At 38.3% G+C, this 11,180-nt stretch overlaps 1 protein-coding gene across 1 annotated transcript; it reads right to left on the reverse strand.

Moving 5' to 3' along the window:
- Positions 1–523: 523 nt before the first annotated feature.
- On the reverse strand, positions 524–7,762 carry LOC133292503 (uncharacterized). Its single transcript, XM_061490922.1, has 2 exons — positions 6,764–7,762; positions 524–559 (listed from the first exon to the last, which is right to left on the reverse strand). The coding sequence occupies exons 1-2, from the start codon at positions 7,760–7,762 to the stop codon at positions 524–526; spliced, it is 1,035 nt and encodes a 344-aa protein (XP_061346906.1).
- Positions 7,763–11,180: the final 3,418 nt, after the last annotated feature.

The following is an 11,180-nucleotide window of genomic DNA, read 5'->3' on the forward strand; positions in this document are numbered from 1 at the left end:
GAGTGGGATTGAGTTCTCTATTGAATTGTTACCTGGTGTGGGGCCTATCTCCTTGGCTCCATACCGGATGTCGCCGCTGGAGTTGGCTGAGTTGAAGAAACATATTGAAGAGTTATCTGCAAAGGATTTTATAGACCGAGTGTGTCTTCGTGGGGAGCACTGGTTATATTTGTGAAAAAGAAGGATGGAAGCATGAGATTGTGTACTGACTACCGGTAGTTGAATAAGGTTACGGTTAAGAACAGGTACCCATTGCCGCGTATTGATGATTTACTGGATCAGTTGAGGGGTGCATGTGTATTTTCTAAGATAGATCTCCGGTCCGGATACCACCAGATCCGGATTAAGCAAGAGGATGTGCCTAAAACGGCATTTCATTCTAGATACGGGCACTACGAGTATCAGGTGATTCCTTTTGGGCTTACTAATGCCCCTACGGTGTTCATGGACTATATGAATCGCATTTTTAAACTGTATCTGGACCAGTTTGTAATTGTGTTCATTGATGATATCTTAATTTATTCTAAAACTGAAGAGGAGCATACGAAGCATCTGAGGACTGTGTTGCAGATATTAAAGGATAAAAAGTTGTATGCATAGCCATCTAAATGTGAATTCTGGTTATCTAAGGTGCAATTTCTGGGTCATGTTATTTCTGCTGGGGGTGTTGTGGTGGATCCAAACAAAAATGATGCAGTAATTGACTGGGAACGACCAAAGACTGTGATTGAGATCAGGAGCTTTCTGGGTCTTGCTGGGTATCATCGTAGATTTATAGAGGGGTTTTCCGAAATGGTTCTACCGTTGACCCGATTGACACGAAAGGATACTCCTTTTGTGTGGACCCAGGAATGAAAGAAATGTTTTCTTGCTCTTAAAGAGAAATTGACTACTGCTCCTGTGCTAACCCTCCCCGATCTGGAAGGTGAGTTTGAATTGTACTGTGATGCTTCCAAGAAAGGTTTGGGGTGTGTGTTGATGCAAGAGAGGAGAGTGGTTGCTTATGCTTCTAGACAATTGAAGTCTCATGAGGAAAATTATCCGACGCACGACTTGGAGCTTGTTGCTATCGTGTTTGCCTTAAAAATCTGGAGGCATTTTCTGTATGGGATGAAATTTGTTGTGTTCAGTGATTACAAAAGTCTGAAATATTTGTTTGATCAGAAAGAGTTGAATATGAGACAACGGAGATGGGTGGAATTCTTAAAAGATTATGATTTTGAGTTGAAATACCATCCGGGTAAAGCTAAAGTGGTAGCGGATGCCTTGAGTAGGAAGTCTGTCAGCGTGTCCCAGCTAATGTTGTGGGATAACGAAGTGATTGAACAATTCTATGATTTGAAATTGACGGATGTCTTTGTAGGTAGGATGGATGAATTTGAGTGCTTACGGATTGAAAATGAATTACATGAGAAGATTAAAGAAACGCAGATACGGAACGATAATATCAAGTATTTGAAAGGGCAGAGTGGGATATCTTTGAATGAACAGGGGTTATTATTGTATCAGGACAGGATTGTTGTGCCCAAGGAGTTAGCAGAGGAGGTAATGGTTGAGGCCCATAAGGGTCGGTATGTTGTCCACCCAGGAGCCACAAAAATGTACCAAGATCTGAAAACTAAGTTCTGGTGGTCTGGGATGAAGAAGGATGTTGCTGAGTATGTATCAAGGTGTTTAATTTGTCAGAAAGTAAAAATAGAACATCAGAAACTTGCTGGTTTACTTCAGCCATTGGATATACCAGAGTGGAAATGGGAGAGCATCTCTATTGATTTCGTTGTTGGTTTTCCTCGAACTCAGGCTGGTCACGATTCAATTTGGGTTATAGTGGACAGGCTTACGAAGTCTGCACATTTTCTGCCAGTGCGAGTGGATTTCTCTATGGAGAAATTAGCAAAGTTATACGTAAAGGAGATTGTAAGGCTCCACGGGATACCGGTTAGCATTGCTAGTGATCGGGACCCAAAATTTACTTCTCGTTTTTGGGGAGCCTTAGAGCAGGCTTTTGGCACTCAGCTCAGGCTGAGCACTGCGTATCATCTGCAGACTGATGGTCAGACTGAGAGGACCATATAGACACTTGAGGATATGCTGAGAGCTTGCATATTGGAGCAGGGCACTGCTTGAGACAGGTATTTGTCATTGGTGGAATTCTCTTATAATAACAGTTTTCATTCCAGTCTGGGCATGGCACCATATGAGGCATTGTATGGACGAAGATGTCGTACTCCTACTTGTTGGACTGAGGTAGGTGATAAAGAGAGATTTGGGCCGGATTTTGTGCAAGAAACTATAGCACAAATTGAAATGATCAGAGAGAAACTTAAACAGACGTAGAATCGGCAGAAAAGTTACTATGATAATAGATACAGATCGCTGGAATTTGAAGAAGGTGATCATGTATTTGTGCGGTTATCTCCAGTTACGGGTGTTGGCTGTGCATTTGGTGTGAGGAAGCTGAGTCCTCGGTTTATTGGGCCGTATCAGATAATGAAAAGAATAGGATTAGTGGCCTATCAGCTTGCCTTGCCCCCTCAGTTGTCGAATTTGCACGATGTGTTTCATGTATCGCAGCTGCGGCGTTATATTTCGGATGAATCACATGTGGTGATACCGGATGATATTGAGATTCGAGAGAATTTAAAGACTCCTATAGGCCCTATTGAGGTCCTTGATCGCAGCGAAAAGAGGCTGAGAAGTAAAAATGTTCTGATGCTAAAGATTCAATGGGAAGGACGTACACCTGAGGAGGCAACTTGGGAACGGGAGGATGAGATTCTCCGGCTGTATCATGAGTTAGCGGACATGTATGATTTAATTTTGCAGACAAAATTTCAAAAAGGAGGGGTGAATATAACACCTCACATTTCTAAATTATATATTAATATATTAAATGAGGATTAAAGGAAAGGATTAGTGAAAATCCTGGAAATTAGGCTAAAATACAAGAAAGGGTAAAACGGTAAATAGCCAAACACGCAACCCTAGGAAGGTAAAATTGAGTAGAAGGTCTCAAATGATGAAAATAACCTTGGAAATGGATTCAGAATGAAAAATTGAGTGGTTAGGCAAGTTTCAAAATATTCAATGAATAGTGTTTTTACCGGGTAAAAATATCGCGGTACGATTGCACCGTAAAATGTGCCGATTGAGTTTTGAGCTCTAGGTTTTGAAGACAAGTTATAAATGGTGTATAGGACTAGGAAATATGATTTCTGATGAAAATTGACGGAAATTAGTAAGTTTGGGGAAGCGTGCCTATGGCGCGCGTAACGGCTTAAAAATGCATTTTCTCCGAACGATCGAAAAACTCAGGATTCATCTGATCAAGGGTAATTAAAGGACAATGGTTAATGTTAAAAATTAGAGTTTCTAAATAGGTTATGAATTTACGGACGTTTAGCGGATTAAGCGGGAAATTCAAATTAGTTTGAAATCGCGTGAGGTGGCGGTGGGGCCCACCTCACTTAAGTCACTTAAACACACATGTTCTTTACTATTCATCATCACTCTCGTCACTCTTTCTCTCTCTCAAAACCGTGAAACAACCAAGAGAAAAAGGGGGGGAAAGCTTGCTTTGAATCTTGATCATCTAGCCTCCGATTTCATCGAAGTTTGTCATCAAACTTCAAGTAAACGACCATCCAGACTCAACCATACCATCCATTAGCCTTGAATCCCTCTCATTTGTGAGAAAATAGGAGAAATCAGCCACGAAAATTTGGAGGATTTGTGTGATTTTGGAGTTGTTTGCTCAAGCCATTGCTTGGAGATCAATTGGAGGAGTCTTGTGACTTAATTGTGGGTAAGTTTGAACACCTTTCATGGATTGATTTGATGATTTAATTTCATGGAAACCTAGGGCTTGTATACTTGATTCGTGGAGTTAGAGAGCTCAAATTGAGATTGTGTATTAGATAAATATGTCTTAGAATGATGTGTGGGAGTCATAAATGCAATAAAATTTATTGGTGAAAAATTATGATATCTTAGGAAATTTTGATGAGAGGTCCATGACTTTGTGATTTTGAATTGTTTTAGGATTGTGAAATTGATTTGTGGAATGGTTATATGAGTTAATAATAAGATTTTATGAGGTGTGGAGTAGTTGAATTGGATTGAAAATCCCTTGGGGTGTGCCTATGGTGAATTCGGCCTTGTGAAGAAATAAGGATGTGATGTTGTTAAAATTGTATGATTGATGTCTTGTGTTGTTAAATGATGATTAGATGGGTTGTGTGATGGTTGGAAGGTTGGAAAACCAATGGAAAAATATTGGATAGTGTGGAATTGTATAATTGAACCTAGAGAAAATTAATTGGCAAAATGATGTTTGAATGATGTAGGATGCAAATTGGCACCTAAAATGACATTGGGGTAACCTTGGGATGCTTAAGAAAAATGAAAAGAAAATAAAGGAAAATATTTGGTATTTTTGCATTGTTTTGGCCGAACCTCACTAGGTGGAGGGGAAGAATTTGACGTTTTTGGATTTTTATAGGTTTACCGTATATTAATGATCCATATATGATCAATGTAGGTTGCCGTACGCGGACTTGAACCCCGAACCGTAAGCTCGGTGGGTTGCCCTTGGTCCCGAACCAAGTGGGATTGTGGTGAGTACCTTGGAACCATGCTTGTAGAATTAATAACTTGCATGTGTGGTGTGAATGGTAATTAATTGGGAATGTCCTCTGTGTAGGCATTTCTGTTGTGTAACGAGCTCAGAAAATATATTGCATTGGAGCTACGTGGAGAGGATTATACAGGTAACCTCTTGGTACTGGGGCTTGATCCCCTTGCGTGTTCCACCATGCCCGTTGAGGGTGATGGTAGGAAGTGTATGTAAGTAATATAGGATAACATGTTCATGCATATAGTATGTGTGTTAGTACATAGGATCTACTGTGTCTCTAGCCAGTAGACGGTTTGCCTTTGGGCGTTACGGACTTCCACTGGATAGGTCTCCGAGAGGGAGTTCCAATTGACCTGGGGTCGTGGCGTGTGATCCGGATATGAGCACACTAGGAAGTCTCAAGTGGATATGGTTGGTGGGTGCCTTGGTTTGATGTTCTGAGAACACGCCTTGGTTGAGACCCGTAGGCTTATATGCCGAGCAAATAGGCTGGACGTTGCGTGGTTTTGGCATTGACCATTCCTACTTCGTCGTATTTTGTATCCCTATGCTCCCCTATTTCACTAAATTCCTTGCTTTATCCCATTTTCAGATGTTATGTTATGTTATTTATATGCATCAAAGTGAGCCATTGGACAAAGTATTCTCCAGAACCTCTGGGTTACTAAGATATATTCGTATATCTCACCCCGTCTTGGGGACTTTATTTCAGGAGGTAGCAGTGGAGTTGGAGTGGCGGGCAAGACGCCCGTAGGCTGAGCTGGAGGATTTATATGTATTTTGTATTTTGGTGGCCGTTGGGCCTAGGCTAGACTTAGGGCATGGACATTGCATATGTATTTAGGATGAGATATTTGCCATATTTGTTCATGCCATCTTTTGCCTAAGTCTAGTTGCATATGTATTATGTTTCATTTGAGGTCTATGTATTTATGTTGTATTTAGAGATTTTATGGTTTTATTATGCAAATTGGAGGATTGTAATTATTACCTTTGGACCTTGTAATTATGGTCTATTCTAGGATGTGAATGATACTTTATAATTTAAAGAATGCATGCAAATGGATTATGGTGATTGAAATATGTTAAGTTTGAAAATAGAAGTAAAGTGATGGAAATTTAGTTATTTGATATAAACTGTGATGGGTTGTAAGAGCCCCAAGGCATTGCTGGTCCTTGTGTATGCCACCCAATGATTATTAGGTACAATTTGAGGTCATAGATCACTTTTGTAAACTTGGGGATTATTGTAAAAACAAAGGAAACTCTGGCGAATTTTCTAGAAATTGGCATAATTTAGGCGAAATTTGGGAGAGCATATATCTCTCCACAGAGGTCCGATAGGGACATTCCATATGCCTTTTTGAAGCTTGAGATGTCCTCTATCTTGTGGTAAAATTTGGGATTTTTCTAGGTTGGGCGTCGGACTGTATAAGGCAGAGAACACGGACTGCCCTGTTGGTCCCTCCACATGGAGCTGATCTGGACTGAGTTTGGGAAAATTATTCCCACTTCGTTTCTTATTCAAATTAGATGTATAATATGTAAAATTGAAGATTGAGGTGTCTAGTTTCTTTTATAAATATTTGAGAGCAATTGGTTTAGTGTATTTTCCAGAATAATTGATTGAGTGAAGGATGTTTGGAGCTGTTTTGGGGTTGGCTGGCTGATTTGCTTGTCCAACTTCAAACGGCGATATCCGGAGCAAACGAGAGCTTTATAACTCGTGTGATAGCTTCCTAAAAAGGTAATTAAGTAATAACATACTAAAAGATGAGAGGCTTGTAGAATGTGGTTTTTCCGCAGAGAATTAAAGACCGAACCATGTTTGGGTAGGTAGAAAACGTAAAAGTGAGAATTTAGCTAAGTGGATTTATGGGAACCCCTTAGTGACTTGAGAGAAGTAATATATGTTATAAAATTAGTTTAAATAATTATTTCGCAAAGATTTTACAGTTACGGTCACAGCTTTTATTTATTATGCTTTTTATTGTTTTAAATGCTCGCGTAATAAACGGAAAAAGTTTATTCGCATTTTTATAAATGAGTGTTAACAATTAATGTTAACAATATCATAAAAGTTGTGTTTGTAACTGTACTTAATATCATAATTAATGTTAACAATACCGGTGTACAACAGGCTGTTACACTCCCAGCAGCAACATAGTTAGCAGCATTATCAGTCACAATTTGAACAACATTGTCTGGCCCATCAAACAGAATTATTTCTTTAAAAAGCTGGTATAATAATTCTGCAATTTTAGATGCATGAGAAGCATCAATAGATTTCACAAAAAATGATCCTTTTGGGCAATAAACCAAAAAATTAATAAGAGTGCGCCTAAAACGATCAGTCCACCCATCTGCCATAATAGTGCATCCAGTATGCTTCCAAACAGCTCTATAGCTCTCAAGAAGTTTCTTCACCTCATCAACTTGGCTATTTAGCAAATCACCACGTAGCATATGATATGTTGGAGCTTTAAATCCTGCACCTAAGCTACATACAACATCAAACATTTCCTGAAAATAAGGTGAGTTGGCTGCGTTAAATGGGAGACGCGCATGAACGATCCATTTTGATATAGCAAGGTGAGCTTTCCGAATCACTTCTTTGCTTTGTAACACTCTTTTTAAAGTCGGTTGAGCTCCAAGAGTTGTTCTTGGGATAAAATAAGAACCTGAGGAATTGATACTCTTCCCCTTTTCAAAAATAAGAGGTGATTTCCTTGATGAATTTGCAATTTGTTGCACTTGGTCATTTGTTATTCTCAAGTCATCAACATATTCACCACCTTCGTGATCTTGCTCTTGAACTTTTCTTTTCTTTTTCTTGCTTTCATCAATATTTTGCTTCATCTGAGCACGAATCTCAGCTGGAACTTTCTTACATGCTTCAACTTGCCCTTTTTCTCCAGCCAAATAAAACTTCAACCGATTTATCCCACCTCCCCTAATATAATCTTTATTACAATGAAGACACATATTCACAACTTTCCCTTGCTCCATAACCTGCTTACAATGAGACCAACTTGGATCAACTTTTCCTCTATAATGCGGCTGGGATGAATATTGAGACGATACATCTTGTGATGATGGTGTTTTTTCGGGTTCAGTGGAAGACATCTTCACAAATCACAACAACTTAGTAATGTAGGCTAAAAAAACACTGCATAAAATTAAACAAAATTATTGCATCAAATTCAAAAGAATACTAATTTGAAAATAAACTGTGCAAAATAAAGAGAGGACTGCAACCAACAATGCATTAGACATTGGATCGCTGATAAAACAAATATTGTATCCATACAATAAAAAAAGATAGACAAGCAATTATAACCAAAAGAATCAATATGAATTTGACTTTTGTTATCAAGTATTAACCTGAGAAATCTTTAAAACACATAAAAAGCACAATGGCCATAAAATAAAATTTCCCCAGTTAACACCCACCCCCCCGGAAAAGAATCAATAGAATGGCATGTTTTTTTTTTTTTTTTTTTTTTAATTACAGGTTATCCCATTTTTCTTCTACCCATTTGATTTGTTGTTCTGTTATCAATTTTCATTTGACTAAGACTCAAGTAGTTGGAAAAACTCAATCTTAATCTTAATATTTCATAATAGAACTCAAGCAATTTTTGAAAGGGTATAAAGTAAACACCCTTGTCAAAAGAAAATAATAAATTTAGATAAATTAGGAGTACCCCTTAGCAATTGGCACAAGTCATCTCTACTTGCTTGGAAACCCTGTGTTTTTTTATTTTGACACATTACATAAGGAAACTCAGGTAAAATTATCATAGGAGGAATCTAAACATTAGCAGAAAACATTTCATATAAATGAGTACATATACTGCATAGAAGTGTACAACTTTTATGTCAAGTGAAACCAATATAACCTTGAAGTCTTGAACAACCCCTCTTGCGTCTGATATTATTGATCCAAGTATTCACGTTTTAGACTAACCTGTACACAATACATGCATTTGATTAACATACATACATAACTAATAGCAATAGAACTATATGGCATGCTTAATGAATGCAATAATAGACCAATTCAAGGTTGTTTCTCAATAGCCATGATCAAGGCATACCTTCCCTCGACAAATACAAAAAAATTTACAAAACATGGCAACTGAAGGTTGTAATAAGTCATGTAGGCATTATTTGGTTAGACCATTATTTGGAATAATAGGAATTAAAATCTGAATATTAACAAAATAAAGAAATGCAAAATCTACAAGTAACGTGGCAATAAAACTCATTTGAAGTTAAAAATTTTAATGCCCTTAAATTTTAAAAATTTATCAAAAGGAACTGTAGTAGATGCATCCCTGCTATCTAACCGTGAGATATTACAAATCTGGGGAAAAAAATGAAAGAAACAAAAGAAAGAGAACCTGAAGAACCAAAATGGAGGTTTGGCGTGAGAGCAGTGATGAAAGCTTGGTGCTATAAAAGCTTCGGTGCTCTGTTATTTTCAAGAATGGTTAGACCCATTATTTGCAAGAAGCTATTTTAAAGAAAGGTAAACCATGAAAGGGAAAGAGGGAGACTCAAACTCACCTAGAGCAACGCGGCGGCGACGAAGAACACCACCAGGAGCGACGCGATTGCGACGAAGAAGACTACGAATTTTGCACGGTTTAGCCGTTTAGCCTTTAGGGCTTTCGTAAACTTTAGGGATTATTTAGGGACACAGTTATTTTTGTGTGATTTTTTAAGTTTTTTTTTTTACTTTGACCCGGACCGGTTCATAGAACCCGAAGGGTCAACGGGACCCGTTAAAAAACCGGCGGGTCACTGGGGGCTAATTGCATGTCCGGTCCAATAGTTCACCCAAACCGGTCACCCAACCGGGTCATCAGGACTCGGGTCGACCCGGCCGGGTCGGTCCAGGTTTAACAACACTGGGTTAATGAGTCGCCACATCTATATATAGCCCCTCTTCTTCTTTAGTTTTGTATCTCTTCTTCTTCTCTAATTTTCTCCACTGAAACCTTAGCCAACACACACATCAGTGTGGCAGCTATCTCTCTCTTGGAGTAACCAAAGGCACCACCTAATCTCTATTCTTCTCTTGAGTCTAGCAACCTCCATTGAAGGATATTGGGCATTCGAAGAAGTGTTCTTCTCTTACAAGACAACAAGGTGGTGTGGATTTCCATCGGAGGACTTGTGTTCTTCAAGTCTGTTCAGAATTGATCAAGAACGCATTTGATCATGAATAATTATCCGAATAAAGGTATCAACTTTAAACCCTAACATGTCTATTGCATGATTCATGGGTTGAACATGATTGAGAGTGGGCAAAGGTTGCTTCTTCCGCATAAAAATTTAATTTTTTTCTCTCTTGTATGTTCATGGCCTACAAAAGGCTACTTTTATCATTTTGTATATAAGCGGTTGGTGCGCTAAGATTAAGATTGTTTATATGTATCCTAATACAACAGTCATATGTGAGGTATACACTCCCCATTTTAAATTATGATATATTTGTTATGCAGAACTTGTCCACCCCATCGGGTCTACTAAGGACATGTATTTCTATAGTGATGCATCATGTATCATGGGGAACACAGGATGCAACAAAGAGTTTATACTTTTGTAGGGGATAATGAGCAGCAAGCTAAGCTCAAGGGTAATGAGACCAAGCAGGAGCATTGAATTATTGATGAATGTTAATCATATTCCTAATAAAAAAAGGGACTATGTCAGAACATTGAATCCTTTTGTAGTATGTAGGTGAAGCATTTTCCTATGCTTACATGTGAGTCAATACTACATAGTTCAACATTTTGGAAAATAGAGGTCTTTAATTTTAGGATTTGTGGGCTTTAATTTTATATACTCTTGAGAGCCAATACAGGTCATTCTGTTTCAAGGTTATATGCTTAAAGATTGAAGTCAAATCATTTAAGCAGGTGAGCGTGAGACTAAAAAACATATCAATAAGATTCTAAACTATACCAAACCTTATGCTTAAAGAACACTGCAATGAAATGAGAAGGCTTTCGCAGATGATAAGCATAGCTGCGAAGAAGCACGATGGCTATCAAAGTCTTCCCTAAACCAGTCCCTAAGTACACTATGGTATTTTCACGGATTGCTTTTTCCAATGCTTCAAATTGATAGCTAGTTAGCTACATAAAAAAATCAACCCAACATCAATGAGAAAGAACAACAAAACTCACATAACAATGCATGCACTTAACACTAGAAGGGTTAATTTCTGCACGTAAAGCTCACCTCCTAACATAGTAATGACAAGTCTACTACACTACCTTCCTATGGAATTGCCTATACAAGTAAATGATGAGGACATAGGAGGTGGCATGACCAAGACAACAAACTTGGAGGACATACAAGGTCTTGGAGGTCTAATGACAAGAGCAAAAGCTAAAAAGGCTAAAGAGGCTCTAAATCTCTTGGTGACCACTTTACTTGAGACAAGCCCAAGTCTAAAGGAAGAAGAGCCCAAAATGATACACTTAATTCAAATTGAAGACTTTGAAGAATAAGCCTCAATGGATATGCA

This window comes from Gastrolobium bilobum, unplaced genomic scaffold (genome assembly GCF_033153095.1).
Source record: "Gastrolobium bilobum isolate Gb01-03AN ecotype WA unplaced genomic scaffold, APGP_CSIRO_Gbil_v1 utg52900, whole genome shotgun sequence".
In the NCBI taxonomy this organism is placed as follows: Eukaryota; Viridiplantae; Streptophyta; class Magnoliopsida; order Fabales; family Fabaceae; genus Gastrolobium; species Gastrolobium bilobum.

Excerpts from the sequence above, each read along its gene's own strand:
- LOC133292503 (XM_061490922.1), bottom strand. The coding sequence starts at position 7,762 with ATGTCTTCCACTGAACCCGAAAAAACACCATCATCACAAGATGTATCG. Across the intron at positions 560-6,763 it reads TAACAGCCTGTTGTACACCG|TCCTCAGATGCTTCGTATGC; the intron begins GTATTGTTAACA and ends TCTGCAACACAG.